Source organism: Alligator mississippiensis, chromosome 7 (assembly GCF_030867095.1).
Source record: "Alligator mississippiensis isolate rAllMis1 chromosome 7, rAllMis1, whole genome shotgun sequence".
Lineage (NCBI taxonomy): Eukaryota > Metazoa > Chordata > Crocodylia > Alligatoridae > Alligator > Alligator mississippiensis.
Window position 1 is genome coordinate 8850328 of NC_081830.1, and position 19096 is coordinate 8869423.

Genomic DNA, 19096 nt, shown 5'->3' on the forward strand with positions numbered 1-19096 from the left:
AAAGGACTGAATTAAAAACAGGCATCATCATGAGGCCCCCCAGGAGATTAACCCATTTAATGTGTCAAGGAGAGAATTTAGAGACCAGATCTTGCTCTGCCTGTACCTCCAGAGGGGACAAACCTTGGAGAACAGCCCCTTCCCTCTTGCAGACAGACACTGAATAAGCCTCAAGGCATGGACTGGAGGCATATGTATGTCAGTGTTATCAGCAAGTGACAAAGTAATTTCACTTGGCCCAGAGAGGAATTGCCTCTGAAGGAATCAGAGGTAAAACTCCAGGACTGTGCGATTACACTAGTATATCATCTGCTCATATCTGTTTTGGGGTAGACAGTAGGGGTGCACAAAGCAGGCCCTATTCGATTTGGATTTGGCCCGAATCAGGGACAGTGATTCGATTTGTTGATTTAGATCACTGTCCCTGATTTAATTCGGCCAAATCCAAATCTGAAGATTCGATGCTGATTCAGAGAATCAGCGATTCGGACATAGGCAAAGCTTTAAATGTTGTTTCTACATACCTTGAAGTGCCAGCACAGCTTGCGAATGCTGCGATGCTGGGGCAGATGGAGCATCCCACAAGAGCACGGGGGGGGCCCTCCATGTGTTTGGTGGTGACCCTGGAAGTGGACCAGAAGTACTTCCAGTCCGCTTCCAGGTCTGCCAGGGAGCAATTGGCCACGGGGGGGACCCCAGGTGCCCTCCCAGACCCAAGAGGCACCAGTCACTGAGTTGGAGGGTGCAGGGGGTGCCCCACGTGTACTCGCCAGCAGACCTGGAAGCGGACCTGAAGTGCTTCTGGTCCACTTCCGCGTTTGCTGCCAAGTGCTCTGGGGAGCCCCCCGTGCTTCTGTGGGATGCTCCATGAACCCCAGCATCACAGCACTCACGAGCCTCCTGCTACCTAGAGGTATGTATAAAAAAAATTTAAAGCTGTGTCTATGTCCAAATCACCGATTCTTTCCTAAACAACTTGGAAGGCTCCGATTTGATTTGGAGAGATTAAAGAGTCCTCCGATTTGATTCGGATTCAGAGATTTGGCCACCAAATTGTACTGAATCTCTGCCAAATCAAATCGGGGACTGAAGCTTTGAACAGCCCTAGTTGACATTTGCTCAAGGCTATCAGGCTACTCCCTGCGCTCCTGACAGCTGGTGGCAAGGCACTAATACTTGCCTACTGTGTGAGTTACCCCTGGATAGCTGCTACTCATCTGTCTGCTTTTGGTCCTGAGGGCATTTATATTGGTATAAAACACAGATATAAACTACACCTGTGGATGTCCATGCCCCCCATGACTGGAAATTAGACAAATGCAGGGAAGAAGTAAGATGCCATTTAAAATTTTTTTTTTTACAGTGGGATTAATTGGCTACTAGAACAACTTCACAGGGGCTGTGGTGGATTCTCTGTCCCTGATGATTTTTATAGCAGAATTGGATGTGTTCCCCCCTCTATCTTCCCCCCAAGAAGATCTGCCCTAGTTCTAAAAGGATTTATGATCATAATGGGCCACTTATGGCCTTATCTTTTATGGCTCAATGGAGAGACACAAAAGTCTGATTCAGAATGTCCAATCTTAAGCAAGGCCCCAATAAATCATAGTCTTGATGCAAGACCTCTGAGTCCTGCTCAAAAGATACCTTAACACTCAATGATGACTCCAATGTCCTAGTTCAACACATGGATGTGCTGGAAAGGGGGCTCCGCAGGGAACTAAGTGGGGCGTCCCGTGTGGAGTACTACATGATAGGGAGTAGGATGGGGAAGATCAATGGAGACATTGTTCCAAGGAGGGGACCAGTAGGGGACAGTCTCCTTTTCACACTCCATGATGCTCTTGATTGCACCAGCTAGGGAGTACCTTGGATGAAGGCCCTACCCTGCTAGCTACCTGAGTGCTGTCTGGTCGGCGTAGAGGTGAGCAATGTAGCAGTCAGACAGCCAGCCGTGGGTCCGGAGGAAGAGGGCACTGTAGACCACTAGACACAGCAGAAGCATCAAGAGCTTGAGTTCAAAGTTCATGTGGAGGAAGAGGGAACAGGAGAGGAAGCCCAAAATGCAGCAGTAAATAGAGTACTGGAAGAGATGGGGGTGGGGCATAAAAGAGGTAGGGGGAAGGGAAGTGAGAAAAGGGGGCAAAGTGTTAATGACCTTCCCAAACCCAGATGCAAGAGCATAGAGCCTCACCCACTGCAGGTACAGCTTACCGGGATGCTGAACAGGGAGTCATTGGATCCATGCCCTTGACAAGTGCTGAATGGTAATGTGCAGTTGGGGGACTGAGGAGGACACCAGGGAGTGGGCAAAAAGAACTGCGCAGAAGAAAAGGAGGGTAAGCAGAAGCTGGGAGAGTGATGGTGCCCAGAAGTCCTGGATACAAGCTCCCATTAAATTCCACTCCACATCCAGACTTGGGAGGAGTCCTGCCTCCCAGTGCCCACAACTCTGCCACCAGTCCATCTCTCCCCCAGAGCTAAGGAAGAAACCCAGGAGTCCTGGCTTCTAGTCCCTACCACTGTAAGCCACCAGACTCCACTCCTCTCTCAGAGCTGTGAAGGGAACCCAGGAGTCTGGACCCCCACCTTCCTCTCTGGTAACTCACCAAGTTGAGTACAGCCATAATGAGGACAACGAGGATGGTGGTGATGCCAAGGGTGATTCGGAGCCAGGGCTGGGTGCAGACCGCAGTGGAGATAGAGGGCACCCAGTACAGCAGCTTTGGGCCTTTCAGGAAGCACCTCTGGAAGAAAAGGTTGGGAGGGTAGCGTTAGGGTGTTCCTACTGTGAGCTTCTCCACAGCAGTGCTCCCAGCCAGATGACACCGAGGACCTGCCCAGCTCACTTACTGCCAAGTTTCCAGCGAAACAAGTGAGGAGGAGGAGAAGGAAGAGGAAGAAGGAGATTCCATAGGAGATGCCCAGAGCTGGGGTCCTAGAGAACAGTGAGAGATAAACAAGAAGTACAGGGGGCAGCAGCCTGGGGCTGCAGTTTGGGAGTGAGGGGCACTGGCAGTGTGGGCATGGAAGAGGGGATCCTCGTTCTCCCCATGTCCTCACTTGTAGGCCACAAGCATCTGGATGAAGAAGTTGGAGAGGAAGACGAGGAAGGTGCAGGCTGTGTAATACTTGAAGGCAGGCAAGGCAGAGAGTCGATACTGCAATGGAGAGAGACCAACAGGGTTCCAGTGAGTGACTCTGACCCCTGGGGGCTCACCTGATTACCCAGGGAGATTAGGATCCCTCAACTCCCCACCCTGCTTACACCCAGCACCTGGGAGACCAGGGGCTGTGAGGTCCTGCCCATCAGTGCCCCTTTCCTACCTAACCTCCTCACCTCCTTCTCAATGGATTTTTCCTTGAAGTACAGGGTAATGTGGTTAAAATCCTCTGACTTCTTCCACTGCCTGGGAAGAGGGGGACACAGGAGGAGATGGGGGTGGGGTGGAGTCCCTCTGTGACTCTTCTTCTGTTCCCCACTGTCCTCCCCTCCCCTTCTCCTACTGCCTCACTCTGCTTCCCCACAAACCCCACTCTCCCTCACCAGCTTTAGTGCCCTCCAGGCTGCTGTCTTACCTCTTCCCCCACCCCTCCTTCCCTGCAGCATCTCCTCTTCTTCCACTTCCACCTGTAGCCACCTCCCATAACCAACCCAACCCCACCACTCCCCACACACCCCTTCCCCACCGGACACCCCCTACTTGGGTGAGCTGAGCTGTTCAATCAGCTGGAAGAACTTTTCATCCACTCGGGCAAGCTCCTCCTCAGGCCCCTTCGGGGAGCAAACCCTGTGATCAGAGCAAGCTTGAGTCAGGGCAGAGAAAGCCAGACAGGAAGGGAAAAGGCAAACCTCTACCCCCCAGGTCCTGGGGCAGGGACAAAAATGGTGTACCCTGATACTGTTACATGGGCAAGGACCCGTGAATGCCCCCCAGAATTAGTTCTCCCTGCAACTGATCCCCTCCCCCTGGCATCCATCTCTCCAGCCTCCCAAGTCATTCAAATGCTGCACAAAACCTCAGACCTCCCCCCAAATACCCAAGCCCTTTGTTCATATACTGATGTCCCTAAATGCTCCATGCCCCCTCAGCCCCACCCAAATGTCTCTGATGCTCCCTAAAAATCATGCTCCCACAGTCATTCCAGTTTTTACACCCTTAGATTGCACCCCAACCCCCTCAGGTGCAGTGAAGGGTGTTGGTCTATGTTTTGGGGGTGCATTGACCTACAGAATAGAGAATTTGGGATCTCAAATAAGGTGTTAACTCCCCCCAGGCCTTCCCATATATACCCTCCAAATGTACAAGGGCATTAAGGGAAAGAAGTGCTCCATACCGCTCGAGGGTCCTTGACTGGTTCAGAGACCCCAGGGAGATTTCCTGTGGAGAGAAAAAGGGTGTTAGGCATTTTGGGGGTGCTGCAGTGTCACCCTTAATAATTTCCAGCACTATAAAAGAGCACTCTATTTTGGGCAGAGATGAGGAGGGCTTTGGTGTGCTGCTGCCTCCTGCTGCCATGTGAAGGAATGACCTCACAACTCTGTATATGGGGAGATAGTGAGGGCAATGGTATTATCACAGAATCATAGAAAAGTAGGGCTGTAAGGGACCTCTGGAGGTATCTAATCCAACCTGTTGCTCAGGGCAGGCTCATTCCTATCTAAATCATCACATATGATTCCTAAAACTACACAATCAACCCTGCTGCAAAACTACAAACCTATTGCCCAGAGACACCAAGCACCTAACCTGCCACAGGTAAAGCAGGGGGACATGTGCTGTCAGTGTCCTGCCACTGCAAGGGTTGTTAAAATGACCTAGAGAGATCCAAAAAAGAGCCATGCCCCTTCTCCCCTCCACCCCCTACTGTGCAAGAAGGCAACCTCCCCTCTCCCACCACACTTCATACTAATCTGACCACAGAGGTCACGTAGTAATTGATCTGATCTCATTGATCTGATCTCAGCAAGACGTCGAAGATGGTGCAGGAGGATGTGGGTGAAGTTTTCCCTTGTTGCAGGAAAGGCAATACCTCAATAGTTCCTGCACACAGGTTCATCTTCTTTCTTGAAGATAGTCATGATGTTGGCATTCCTCAGATCCCCAGTGCAGCAAGGTACTTGGATGTTCCTGCTCCTTCAAGGGAGCAAGCAGATTGAGAGGCTGCTTGCAGGTCACAAAGGGGAGCTAATAAGAGACTTGCTTGACAGGAACAGGGCTCAGGCTTGAGCTATATAAGCCCAGAGCCTGCACCAGTCTTGCCCTGGTAGCTGTGGAGTGTGGAGTTCCTGAGAGCAGAGCAGCAGGACTCCTGAACTGATGATGGCTCTGAATAAGAAACTGCAATGAAGGGAACAAGGGGAGGTACTGGGGGCAGAGAAGGGCTTGGTGATACTGGCATGTGGCCCTGTTTTATCTTAAGCCTAGAGAACGTTTGAGTACCTGACAGAGGGGCAGTTGTTCGTTATTAAGTTGTAGCAGTTTAGTCTGGAGCCCTGCAAGGGCATGCAAGGCTTACTTAGAGGACCTGCAGCCCAAACTGAGGCTGAATGGGACCCAGCCGGGATCCACAAGCCTGAGGCCTGGAAAGGGCTGGGAATGTAATCAGAGACTCAAGGGACACAAGCAGAGTGGGGAGAGAGTGAGACCTAAGAAGGTCCAAAGACAGGGAGAGTACCTGAGCGTGGGACCTGGAGGTTCAGCAGCTAGGGACTGACAGACAGTCAGACTAGAGGGTCCAAGGGCTCAGGGACAGGGTGAGGGCTGGATGAGGGTCCACAAGTCTGAGAGGGGCTGCGAGCCAGACTGGGGATCTGGAAGCCCAGAAAGAGGGGCTGCATGTGAGAATAGAGGTCCAGGAGCCCAGAGAGAGGGGCTGTGAGCTGGAGTAGGGATCTGGGAGCCCTGAAAGGGTTGAACGTGGGACCACAGGGGTTCAAGAGCCAAAAGAGGCCAAGTGTGTGAACTGAACATCATAGGGATAACACCTGTGAGGCTTGGGGTATGGTGTAGGGGAGGAATGGAGCCACACAATTTGCCCTTAAGGCAACAGGTGTCTGACAGGGGTATAGTCAGGCTGAGAGGGACCTATCAGGCCTGAGGGCTGGATTGAGACTAGTGTGGTCCAGGAGAGGACCAGTGAGGAATTGTTAGGATTAAGACTCACTCTAAGGCCTGTGGGCAGCCTCCCTTAATCAACCTTTAATAATAAGAACAAGGCGTGGTGGGTGAGGAATCTACGGAGAGCAATGTTAAAGTCTGAGCCAGGCAGGAGCTGCAGGGCCACCAGGGGCCACAAGCCTGTCACACCTATGAATCTCCTCATTGTTCCAAATCTGAAGAATAAATTTGTGGAGTTGCAATACTAATTCCTTGATACCAGCCTTTAAGAATTCTTCAAGTACACTATCCAGTCCAGTAGCCTTCTTGTTCTTGGTTTCCTTGATGGCATGCCAGACTTCTTCTAGGATAGGAGGATTGGTGAAGGATCTCCTTCTGGGATGTCAGGGGACAGACTCAGTGGTGGCATCTGTCACAACTAACTCATGATTCAGGAACACCTTGAAGTGCTCTTTCCATCTAGCTTGCATAAGTCATTGTCTTTGAGCAGCATCAAAGCATCCTGAGACTGCAGGAAGGTAGGACCATGGTAGGTTGGACTGTGGATGGCTTTTATTACCTGGAAGAAACTATTCATGTTATGCTTGTTAGTGTAGAGTTGAATCTCCTTGGCTTCATCTTGACACCACTAGCTTTTGATTTCCCGGATCCCACTTTGAGCTTCACCTTTGAGGACCTGATTTGTCTCCTCCTTCTGCTGAGAATGAGGTTTTATCTTACCAAGCAGAATGAGTCTTTCTCTTTCAGTCAAGGAAGGCTTAGATCTCATTGAAGCAGTCTTGGCAGATTATATAGCAAATGGTTTTAGCACAAGCTATGTGGATGGAAATTTTAAACCCCATCCAAAGCTCTTTAACATTGCTTTCAGTTTTAGACAGGACAGAGAGCTTTTTATGAAGAGACTGTTGGAGAGCCTTACAGACCTTTGGGTTTTGAAGAGATTTGATGTTAAAAGTCCTTCACATTGCCTTTGGATGTTATTTTGTGTTTTGGAGCAAACCAGATGTTTATAATGGATCTGCCAAGAAGATGATCTGTCTAGAAGTCACTGGCTCCTCACATGGCTCGAGTGATATGGACATCCATCCGGTTATAGGCGCCAACCATGATATAGTTGATGAGATGCCAGTGCTTAGAATGAGGCTGTCTTCAGGCAGTCCTATACTTGTCACTCTGTCTGAAGATGGTGTTCATAATGACAAGACCATGCTTGGTGCATTTGATATGGGGGGGCGAGGGATGCTGCTGAAATTAGATTTTCCTACATCTTCCCTCCCAATGGTGCCACTCCAGAGGCCTAGGTCACACCCATCTCTGGCACTGAAATTACTGAGGAGAATGATTTTGTCTTCCTTGAGAGTATTAATTGGAATACAGTCAAGATTGGAGTAGAATTGTTCCCTGATATCACTGTTAGCACTGAGCATCCGGGCGTACACACTCATTATAATGGCATACTGATTGTTGCTGAGCTGAAGATGGAAGGTCATAAGATGTTCATTTATGCCCACAGGGAGCTCCATAAGTTGACCAACAAGCTGATTCTTCAGGATGCTGACTGTCAGCATGTCTGTCCTGGGCTGGATTCCCCTTCCAGAAGGAGATGTAACCACCATCCTGTTCCCTCAACTGCCCCTCATCCAGTCATCTTATCTCAGAACTGCAAGGATGTTTGTGGCAGAGCACAGGGTGTGTCTGCCACTTTAAGGGCCTGGAGCTGGCAGCCTCCAGGTGCCTGATTAGGGCAGCCATTTTGAGGCCTAGGCTGCTTATATAAACAGGGCAGTTTGGCTGCAGGAGGCCAGGCAGCAACATTGCCTGGCTGTAGGGCTGCTGTGAATGACCCGGAGGTAAGGGGGAGCTGTATGGGGATGGTTAGGAGGTTCCTGGTCCTGGGCATGACCTGAAACTACACCCTGCCGGGAGTGGGTGGTCTGGTGGGGCTCTCAGTGGTGTGGGAGCCCCCAGGAAATACCAGGCCAGTTACCACCCTGGTGAAAGGTGGGTCGGGGTGCCTTAACCCCTAGCTCCCACCACCACCGGGTGGGTTACCCATGTGTTTGTTGGGGGACCCAGATGGGCCAGTGTTGTGAGGGGCCCAGAGAGGGCAGACCCCGAGAGTGGGAGTGATGTGGGCGTGGTGCTGTGGTTGCCCCCCAAGAAGATGGGGAGTAGTGGCATGGTGAGTCCTGGAGACAGAGTGAGTGGCTAGAGAGACCCAGCCCGAAGGGGAGAGTACCCTCGACTGGCCCAAGCTGGGGCCAGGACTACAGTAGTCAAAAGGGCCGGGGGCCCACCGCCAGGGACACCCAAGAGCCGGGGGCCTGGGGTCCCGACTGGCCTGGTGGTGGGCCAGGGCCAGGTAGCCGAAGGTCCCGGGGGGACCACACCCGAGAGGGGAACATGGCTTCGGGGGGGCTAGGTAGCCCGGATGACGGCGGAGTGGCCGCCTGATAGGAAGGATCAGAGAGGGGTCCTGTTAGGATGATTCTGGGGCCCAGTATGGGGCCGGTGATTATAGTAACACCACGATGCCATCTGCGAGGCTTGGGCTGCGGTATTAGGGGAGGTTGGAGCCGCAGAGCGCCCCCTGGCATCGGGGCACTACAATGGGTAGCCTCCTGCTTAATTTACATTGATTATATGAATCAATTATCATCAAAGGCATGGCAGGCGAGATAATCGGGCAGTTGCCCAGAGGCAGGTGGGTGCGCCACGAAGAGCTCGGCCCTGAGTAGGCCTCCTGTCACGGTGACAGGCGGGCGGGCCACAGAGCTCGGCCCCAGGTGGCCCCCTATCACAATGTTGTATATTACTAGTTCCCTGGAGACCAGGACAATTCTTCTTTCCAGTCATTCATTGTCTTGATTATCCAGCAAAATGGGAACTATACCGTGTTATGAAAATCATTGTTGTCTTATGATGTTTTCGACTGCAGAGAGAGAGAACCTGCTGGACATGGTTATCCAGCAAGGAGCAGATAAGACAGCCTAGGTTCAATACACCTTTTCTAGCCCCCTCCCTATGTAGGGTAATGCCAATAAGGGGAGCTATGCTGAAGAAAGGTTGGTTGAGAAGTCAGTAGGGGATGCTGTTGTGCAGGGAGCAGGCAGTAGTCTTAGCTGGGAGTGCTGTGCTGCAGGGGGCAGTGCAGAGGCTAGGATAGGGGTTACATTAGGGTTAGGGTTAAAGCTCTCTAGAGCTTCCCTATTATACTCACCGAGTGGTTGCTCCTGATGAAGCCCCGCTCCTCAGCTGGGATGACATCAAGGTGTTTGAGATTGGCGAAGGGCTTGGCAGCTCCCCAGGATTCCAGGTAACGGGTCATGCGGACTGATGGGCTCATCTTGAGGCCCTCCCCAGGCATGGGAGAGAGAGTGTCCTCTCCTCCTTCCTCTTCCTCTTCCTCTGCCTGCCCCCACCAAGAATGACCAGAGAGTCACTCACAGCTGTGTGCTTTTTTTCCCCTCCCCGCCCTCTCCACCCCCACCAGCCCTTGCCCCTAGCTTGGGACCAAAACGAGGCCAGAGCCCCCTGGAAGGGAAAGGCTCATCTTCTCAATGACCTGCTCCCCAGCACCCATAGCCCTTTGTGTGCTGAGTCTTGCATGAGGCCCAGAGTGGGGACTCACCCAGGGGTCGATGACCAGGTAGGTCTTCACTTTGTTCTCCTTCAGGTAAGCGTCACGTTGCCAGTGACAGACTTCCTCCACAGCATAGACTCCTCCCAGGTGGGACAAAGTGGCCTTGGTTATATGCACCCTCCTGTGGGGTGAGTGGAAGATGGCATAGTTCTTGATTGCACCAGGAGGGCTCAGCTCTGAAGGCATGCAGTTGCTCCATAGACCAGAAAGGGCAGCAACTGTCACCAAGCCAGACAAAGGCTTTGTTCGCCAAGAGCGAGTAGCAGCAGACCCACATCTCCCCCCTCCTTTTTTGTATCAGTAGAAATACACACAACTTTTCCGTATACCAGTACACATACACATGCAGAGTTACGCTCTGCATCAGTGGAAGACAGTATTACACACCCATCCACAGAAAACTCTTCCGTCTATCAGTAGATACAGACACACCTGATTCCTTTCTGCATCAATAGAAGGTAGCCAGCATCTCTCTCTCACTCACACACACACACACACACACACACACACACACACACACACACACACACACACACACACACACACAGAGTACCAGTAAGAAACTCCATTCAACCCACCTAAGGGTACACACAGCTGAATATCAGTTCTTCCATTCACCAGCAGGGAGAAGCATTGTGCACATGCTAAACACATCCTCCCCCAGACACATGCCGTAAGAGCCACAGTTCCTCCTGGTACCACTGGTGGGTAATGGTGGACACATACATGAACACATACATGCACAGATATGCTGTTCATCCAGTCATGAGGAGGCAGGGGCTGCACTCTGAGCATAATGTACACTGCTCCTCACCCCCCAGTTCACATACCCAAAGATATGCTGGTATGGCATGCACCAGTGGAGGACGCACACACAAACACTCACACACAACTATGCAGTCCCTCTATACATCAGTCGAGGGCAGTATTCTTTCAAGTATACTTCCCCGCTCCCACCCCTCCATACACATGCTCTTAACCCCACCAGTAGGGGGTAACAAAGTCAGTCCATTCCAGCCCCTGTTTTCCCCTTTGGCCCTTACCCTGGTACTCCTCCAGCCTCCATGTGATTGGCCAGGGTCACATCATGGGACCAAACATCATACTGCCACTTCTGGAGCCCGATCACCCCGCACAGTACATTTCCAGAGTGCACCCCAACCCTCATGTTGATGTCCACCCCAGTGGCATCCCGGAGCTTCCTGGAGAGACAATAATGAGGTTAGAGCAGTAGTCCCAAAGCTCACAGTCCCCACAGAGCCCCTTGCTTCCCTGAGCCAAATGGTTATCCCATGTGCATGCAACCCACCCACCATGCCCCAGTGTCTGCAATTACCCTCTAGTATATAAGAGCTACCCTGGGGCAATCTGTCTCTGTTTCACTCATTAGTAAGATGCCCTGGTTTAATTCTCATTCTTGGTGAGAGTGGGCACAGAAACTGTCCCCGCTACTTGTTCATTTCAGTCTCCTCATGGCAGAGGGCATAGGCAGATGAAACCTGCTCCCACACCCCCTAGTAATGGGGCAAGGTAATAGTTACCCATTGTGTGAGCTACCCCAGGATAGAAGCACTTTTTTCCATTCCTAATTTAAATAAATATGCAATGGTAACAAATGAAATGAACTTGGGCATTAACCATTCCATTAGGTTGGTTAAAACATCTTGCTATAGCTCCATGGGGCTGAGTTCAAGCCCCAGTTAAGGATCATGTCCAAGGTCACCTGTAATCAACCCAGTTGTCCATGGGCACTTGGTCATTCTGGTTGGGGGAGTCAAATTGGTACCAATGAAACCACATCCTTTCAAGAGGTTGTAGACATGGGTGGACTGTCCCCCGATAGTTGTCTGAGATGGTAGGCTCATGAGGACCCTCAATGTGTTCACCCTTTGATGACTAGAGAGTCTGAGAATTAAGGTCCAAAAAAGCTACTGAGCAAGAACAGAGCCTCTGTGGGGCCCCACAAAGGCCATGATCCCAAGGCCTGCTTGCTTTGGTGGTACCTAAAGGAGGGGGCAGATTCCCTAAAGGAAGCACTCCACACTCACTTGATAGCCCGACACATGTCCAGACCCATCTTGACACAGTTACGGGCGTGGTTGGGCAGTGAAACGGGGAGCCCGGAGACACAGTAGTAGCAGTCACCCAAGATCTTGATGCGCATGCACTCATTGTCCTGCACAGGGGTAGAAGGGAAGGAAGAGTTGTGGATGGCAGGGTGACCATGAAGAAATCTCCTGACACATTCATGGGAAAGGGGGAGAGCATAGTGGTAGGGGAGGTACTGTCACTAGAGATTGGGCATAGGGATTGTCCAAGGCATAAACTATCTTTTTGCCTGGATTATTCCCCAAACTCACCGTTCCCACAAACCAGTTCTGATCCCTCCCCCAAGTGGTCAAGGAAAATGGACTCAAAGCTGGAGGAGAGTGCAGAGAGGGGCCACTAGGGCAATGAAGGGGAGAGAGCGCCCATCTCACCAAAGAAGACTAGAGGAACTTGGCTAGTCTAAACAGGCAAAATGAATAGGCTGGATGTCTGTCAATATACTGGGGAGATAAACACTGGGGAGGGAGAAGAGCAACTGGAGCTGAAGGACAATGATGGTACAAACACAAATGGAAAGGAACAAGACAGGGATTAAGTACAGTTGGGATTCAGAAGAAGCTTTCTAGCTACTGCAAGGGGCTGGGGGCATATGGTCCCAGGGGAGTTGCAGGGGGGGTCTCAGGTCCAGGGGAGCCCCCCAGAAGGCGGTGAGGGAAGACAACCTGCTTTCTCACCTTGGCAATCTGGTCAAATTTGCCAAAGAGCTCATTCAGCATCAACACCAGCTCCTTGGGGGACAGCTCACTGGCCAGGCGAGTGAATCCCACGATGTCAGCATAGAGGATACTGGTGGGGTACAAGGGAGAGCGTGAAGGGCCTGGGAAGGTGGAAGGGGAGTGGGGAGGTCCTCCCTCCTCCTTGCCTGACTTATCCCCAAACCCCATGTCTCCAAGCGCCCAATCTGCTTCTTCACTCCAGTCCCACCTCATAACCCTCCCATACCCCAATCCAGCTGCCTTTTCCCTCCCCCATTTGTTTCTTGCCTTTCCTGTTCTTCACTTCAGACCCTTTCCTTCCACTACTTCCCTGTCTACATGCCCCTCCCTTCCCCATCCTTTCCCTCTTCTCTTCTCTCCTCCATCTGTGGGACCCATGTTGGGGGTGCCGGTACCTGACGTTCTTGTGGTGTTTGACATAGAGGCTGTGGAAGTTGTTAGCACTCTCATGTCTCCGTGGCACCTGCCCCCCATCTCGGAGGCGCTCGATGATTTCAGCCTTCATCTCCATGGCGATGTAGGCAGGCAGGATTGAGAGAAGGAGATGGTCCTGGAGGAGACACAGAAAGGGAGTGATAGGTGCCAGAGATGGGTGGGTAGGTGTTTGGGTGAATGAGTGGATGGAGGTAGCTGTTTTTGAAGCAATGAATGGTTGTGGGGATTTGTGAATGGAAAAAAGGGAAGATAGAAGGGTATGTCAAGAATGTACGTGGATGGATGGATTAATGGATGGATGGTGAGCTGTATATAGAAAATCAATGAGTGGCAGGAAAGACATCTGGGCAGACAGGGGTATGTAGCAATGACACAGGCAGGCAGATGGGGAGCCCTCATTGATCAGCCCTCTTCCTTTTCACCTGGTGTCGCTTCTCAGACTCCAGCTTGACCCGGGACTGGATGAGGTTGAAGGTCTCGTGGAAGGTCTCCCGCAGGGCTACCTCCATCAGGTGCTTGTGATAGGCTCCCACCACATTCCCACACAGGAAGATCACTGCATTGGCCAGGAGCTGGGGGGCAGGGTAAACAGGGACAGTGAGACAGGGTGGGAAGTGGGAAAAGGGAACTGGAGGGGTTGAGAATATATGGGGCATCTGTGGGGAAAAAGGCAAAAAGGGAACACACAGGGGGACCCTGAAGCAAGGATGGGGGATAGGGGAAGCATCAATAGGAGATGAAGTGAAGCTGGTATTAGGAGGTGGGGGCAGAACAGCAGAGGGGAGTCAGCTGAAGGGTGACAGAAAAGGGGCTACTGGAAACCCCACCCCCCCAGGGAAAGGCCGCAGCAGGTAGGTTGGGGCAAGAAGAGCTTCAGAGGAGAGGAGGAAGACTCACCTGCAGGGCCAGCTCCATTTCCCAGCCCTGCCTGGCCGACAGGTAGGCCCCCACGATGAGGAGGTGGGAGAGAGAAGAGGCCAAACCAGCACCCACTGCTTCCTGCATGCCAATGGGCAGCATGGTGTAGACGATAAAAACAATGAAGAGGAAGAAGGCAACCTGGAGGAGAGGCAAGATGAGGTAGGTCTTGATGTAACCCTGTTACTATTTTACCCGTAGGACAACCTCTCTGTTTTACATCATCACAGGGCACTATTCCCCTATAGAGGTGGCCACCTCATGGGTCACCCTCTGCTGTGCCCAACACCCTGCTTCTCATCCTCTGTTACCCGCTAATGCCCACCACACAGAACAGCTTCCCCCTCCCTAGTTCTCACCTGGTCCCAAGCACTAACCACACCACCTGTAAACACGAAGACATGGCCCATGGTAAGGAGTCCAGCCCAGATGACAGCAGAAAAGACCCGGGTGCATCTCTGGAAGATGCTCTCAATGCAGGCGAGGATGAGGACAAGAGAAAATGCAGCCAGGGCCACAAACAAGGTGACGAAAAAGCTTAGGTCAGAGGCGAGATCCTGTAAAATACACATGAAGTCATATGGACTGCAGGACTCTGGGGCAGGAGGGGGCTCCCTGCTACAGGCCCAGGGTGGGAGGAAGTAGGGGTCACTGTGCTGCAGGGAGGTGTTCTTCTTCCCCCAAGTCCCTGGGGTCTCTACGGGGCTGTAATGGGGCAGTTCATGTATTATACCGCTAGGTGGCAGTGAATCATGGATGAGATGTCCTGTTCTGGTCCTCAGGTCCCATCCAGTCCTCCCCCCACCCCGCTTTTGTCTGTTAACCCTTTGAGGAACAGAAAGCGATTTCTGCGGTCTTGGTCTGCAGGAAGATTCCTGGCTGCCAGGGTCTGTTCTTAGCCCATATGGCTTCCCTTCCAGCAGCCCACCCCCGCACCGGCCCCCCCATCCAGGGGGCTATTCCCACACCATGCAAAGGGTGGAGTGGGGAAACTGAATGGGAAAGGGCTGTAATGACCTAGTCTGGCTGGGATGATCTAGTTGGGCCTGGTCCTGCTTTGAGCAAGGAGTTGGACTAGATGACTTCTTGAGGTCCCTTCCAACCCTCATTTTCTATGATTCTATGGAGGGGTAGATGAGAGCAAGAGGTGGTGGGAGGAGATGCAGAAGGATGAGCTGGGGTGTGTGGAGGGTTTATGGGTAGTACTGGCAAGCAGGGCATGGGCTTAGGTAGCAGGTGAGAGTAGCAAGGATGATGTGCAGATGTGTCAGGGGCTGTGGCAAAAGTATAGGAGGCCTATGGGAGATGGGTTGTGGGAGATGGATTTGGTCTGGCGTTTCGGCTGGGAATGGGTGGGGATTGGGGGAAGCAGGTGGTGGAAGATTGCCTGTGGGCCTGGGATTTGGGTTATGGGCAGTGAGGGGTTGTATGGGTTGGGAGCAGGGGTGTATGGGAGAGGGACTGAGTAGGGGGCTTTTATGGGGGGTAGGTTGGGGCCACATAAGGGGATGGATCCCAGCTGGGAGCTACAGAAGGCAGTAGGGGAAGGGCTTGGGGATGGGTCAGGGACTGGGGGCCCAGTCAAGGGCTGCAAGGAGCCCTCCAACCCCTGGCACCAGCTCTATCTATGTCCCATCTCCCCTGGGCCTCACCCTTCCAGTGGCGATGGCAGTGGCAGCAAGTGCCAGGCAGGTGCTGAGCACGAGGAGCAGCAGCAGCAGCAGCAGTGGGTACAGCTGGCTCAGGCTGTAGTAGCTCTCGTAGGACAGCTCCTGGCGTGGGGGCTCGCTGGCTGGGGGGCGCTGGCGACAGGGCATTGTGCCCCCCAGGGACTTCCCCCCTCCCTGTTCTCTGGAGAACCCCCCGCCCTCCCACTCCTGCCTTCCTCTTCCCTTGCTGGGCACGTTGAGACACCTTTCCCTCACTCCATAGATTCCTTTTCTCACCTCACCCTGGAGACCCGCCCCGCTCCGCCCTTTTCACAGTGCACCCTGCTCCCTACCAGCTCCTTGATCCTTCACTGCTCAGCAACCCCACCCTCCTCCCATGCCCCTCAGAGTCCCCAAGTGCCTCCCAAGGCTCTCCAGCCACTGGCCAGCAAGTAGTTGTCCTCCCCAGCCCAGTGCCCCCTAACCCCACCCTTAAGGGGGCTCTCCCTTTCCCTGGGGTTTCCCTGCTTTCAATTCTGGGGTCCTGCTCTCAGGGAGGACTACGCCCCGCACCTTCCTTCATCAGCCCGGTTATGATGAGAGGGTTGAATAGCTAAGGAAAGAGAAGAAAGGGTTAATGTAAATTAATGTGGGCCTGGAGATACAACAGAGCTCATGCTCTTCACTCCCCACTCCACAGTCTCCCTGCACAAAGCAGGCTTCCCATTCTTGGAAGCTCTTTTGACAGAGATAGATAGAAAATGGGGTGGATGGATGCAAAAATAAGTAATTGCATTCCACTAATCTATCTATTCATCCCCCAAAACCATCCACCCATGTGTCTGTCTATCCAACCATCCCTACATGCCCCATTCATCCACCTATCTAGCTAGCTATTCCATCCATCCTTCGCTGGAGATCTCTCTCTATGTCCATATATGCCACACACGCTTGTTTGTCTGTCTGTCTGTCTGTTGATCTGGTTTGTTTGTCCCATCCATTGCTGGAATGTCCTATCTCTCCCACTAGCGAGTGTCCCAGGTCCTGCTCCGCTCCATTTCCCTCCCTCCCCACATATCCCCCAGCCCCATCTACGCCAGGGGCCGCAACCTTTTCCCACCCATGAGTGATGCCCAGGTACCCTGGTGATGGGCCTGGATCTCCTGAGGGTGGGTTATATAGATAGGGTCCAGGGGATCAAAAGAGCTATACCCCAATGCCCCACAGCTGCCTGCTCCCCCCACCCCCAAGCCCCCCCACCCCCTAGAATATCTCCCCTCACCTAGCTGGTCCCAGATGGGGAATAGTGGAGGGTGTTGCTCTTCCAGCCTGGGCTGCACTGCACAGGATTTCTGGCAGGAGCTGCCAGGAGTCTCTTCCACACCCGCTTCCCTAGCCCAGCCCTGCGGGCTCCTATCCCACAGCCTTAACACTTTCATGGCCAGGCAGGAGAGACTAAGGCTGGGAAAAAGAGACCCAGGAGTCTGGGAGGGGCCCCCATTCCCTGGTGGAGGAGAACAAGAGAAGACATGCAACCCAGGAGTCCCTGTTCTCAATGGGGAGAGACTTTGTAGGGGAGTGGGACCCAGGCCTCCAGGAGGCAACTCAGGCCACTATGAGTACAGGTCCCTATCTGATGGCAACACTGCAGATAACAACCTTTGTTTGGGAGCTTGCCTGTCACAGGGTTAACTAGAGGGAGGGGAAGTCACACCTACCCCATGCACCCCACCCAGAATGGGCCAGTCTCTGAAGTCCTCCCCTTTCCGCCTCCCCCCAAGTCAGGGGAAATAACCCAGGGGGCTGCTTTCCTTGGCCTCCACCCTACCTATGCCCTCCATCCTGACTCTGAGGTCTGTGTGGATATTGGGGGCTGGGGGTCAGGAGTGAGGGGGGCCAGCAGGGCTTGGGGTGGGGGGTAGGGCTGGTCTCAGTCCTGTCTCTCAGATAAAGGGATTTAGTGTTGGAGTGAGATGGGACACCCTGCACCCCCCTTCCCACAGGAGGCCTCATATCCTCTGACTATTCCCCCAGGCACCCCACTGTGAAAGACTGATGGCTGCCTGCCAGGATTCACTGCTGCAGAGGAAACTCACAGGATGGGGTCCAGCTCAGCTCCAAAATGGGGGGACATGGAATACGCGCCAGCACACAAAGGACAACTACAGATGCACAACACAACACAACACACAATACCAGCTGGAGAGAAACAAGAAACATGCAATCACAGGTGAAGAGAAGCAATGCCCCCCACCCCCACACACTATGTATGACTCTTAAACAGGGAGTCCTGAGTCGTACCCCTAGCTCTGCACCAGCCCCTTGGCCCTTTGTGACTCAGTTTCCTTACATGGGACAAGATGAACTCCAAAGCAGTCCTAAGGGATGGAGAACCCCAAATCCTGTTCTCATATGTGATGAGGATGTGCCCAAATCCCTTAAGCAGCTTGGCTAGTCCCTGCTGCCAATGCCTGGAAGAGACAGGAGCTCTGCCAGTGGGAGGAAGCAAGTTGGAAAGTGCTGGGACTGAGGTCAGGGGCTGACCCACCAACCAAGTCACTGAGGGGCCTGGAAGAGAAGTGGGAGCCATCAGCCATTAGACAGAGCTGGTGGTTTGGAGAGCTGGGCACCCTGCCATAACCACTTCCCTTGGAGGAAGAGCTCCCCCTGCCCTGCTGGTGCCCGTCTCCTGACTCATGCCCCCCTGCCCTCCTCAGCCCTGCCTATGACCCCCTCTCCTGACCCGCAGCCCCTCCCAACTGGAATTTCTCATCTTCCAGTCACTTGGCAGAGACCCAGGCAACTCATTTCACTGTTGGCTGCCTCCTGTGACTGTGGGGAGGAGATGAGCTCACTCGATGCAATTCTGTCTGTACTATTCAGAGCCAAATGGAGAGGGACAGAGCAGAGAGGGAATTACTGGGCCATAATGGTTTACTGGAAATGCACCCATCTCTCCTGGGACTACTCTAATGGAGTCCACTGAATGACTCAGATGGAGCAACGTGTGGCCTGTCCCTCTTCACCAGCACCGTCTCCCCCACACCACCTGGGGAAGATGAGTGCATTCCCACCCCATCCTCAGCCACTGCCCCCTCTCAAGGAATAATGTCACCAACCTAGGGCCACTCCTGGCTTGGCTGGCTCCTGGGCACAGCAGCAAAATGGCTCTGCAGGATGCTTGGGTTTGTGTCCTAGCCCTGCAGTGGGGGCTGGGCTGGGAAGCAGGACTCCTGGGTTTGGGGAGCGGAGCAGGGCTTGGCAGGGTGGGAGTCAGGTCACCTGGGTTTCATCCCTGGCTGCCAGGACTAATTGGTAGGAAAAAAGCTGGGAGGTGGGGAGCTAAGACTGGTTCTACTCCCTGTATCAGCAAGGCTCCTTTCTGGTCTAGCCCCTCCCTCATGAATGTGGCATGTGATGAGAGGGAGAGGGGCAGAGGAGACCACAGGGCCAGACCTGTGGGACTGGTTGGTCCAGTTCTCCTTGCCTGGGACCCTGGGGAAA

The 19096-nt window shown here is 53.0% G+C and overlaps 1 protein-coding gene across 2 annotated transcripts in view; it reads right to left on the bottom strand.

Annotated features, from left to right (window-relative positions):
- ADCY4 (adenylate cyclase 4) overlaps positions 1-17849 on the bottom strand; it is a 31901-nt gene extending 14052 nt beyond the window's left edge. The window contains exons 1-19 of one of the 2 annotated variants that reach the window (XM_059730479.1): positions 17689-17849; positions 15596-16205; positions 14303-14500; positions 13923-14084; positions 13448-13597; positions 12986-13140; positions 12549-12660; positions 11814-11941; positions 10809-10967; positions 9754-9886; positions 9343-9534; positions 4339-4382; positions 3705-3791; positions 3341-3410; positions 3064-3161; positions 2854-2938; positions 2610-2747; positions 2215-2319; positions 1899-2083 (exon numbers count right to left, since the gene is read on the bottom strand). In XM_059730479.1, coding sequence (XP_059586462.1) covers positions 1899-2083; positions 2215-2319; positions 2610-2747; positions 2854-2938; positions 3064-3161; positions 3341-3410; positions 3705-3791; positions 4339-4382; positions 9343-9534; positions 9754-9886; positions 10809-10967; positions 11814-11941; positions 12549-12660; positions 12986-13140; positions 13448-13597; positions 13923-14084; positions 14303-14500; positions 15596-15760 — 2366 coding nt within the window. In that variant the 5' untranslated portion in view covers positions 15761-16205; positions 17689-17849. Of the gene's footprint in view, positions 1-1898; positions 2084-2214; positions 2320-2609; positions 2748-2853; positions 2939-3063; positions 3162-3340; positions 3411-3704; positions 3792-4338; positions 4383-9342; positions 9535-9753; positions 9887-10808; positions 10968-11813; positions 11942-12548; positions 12661-12985; positions 13141-13447; positions 13598-13922; positions 14085-14302; positions 14501-15595; positions 16206-16874; positions 17266-17688 lie in introns of those variants that run through there. The other variant, XM_014607037.3, reaches the window with a different exon arrangement.
- Between the last annotated feature and the right edge of the window lie 1247 nt (positions 17850-19096).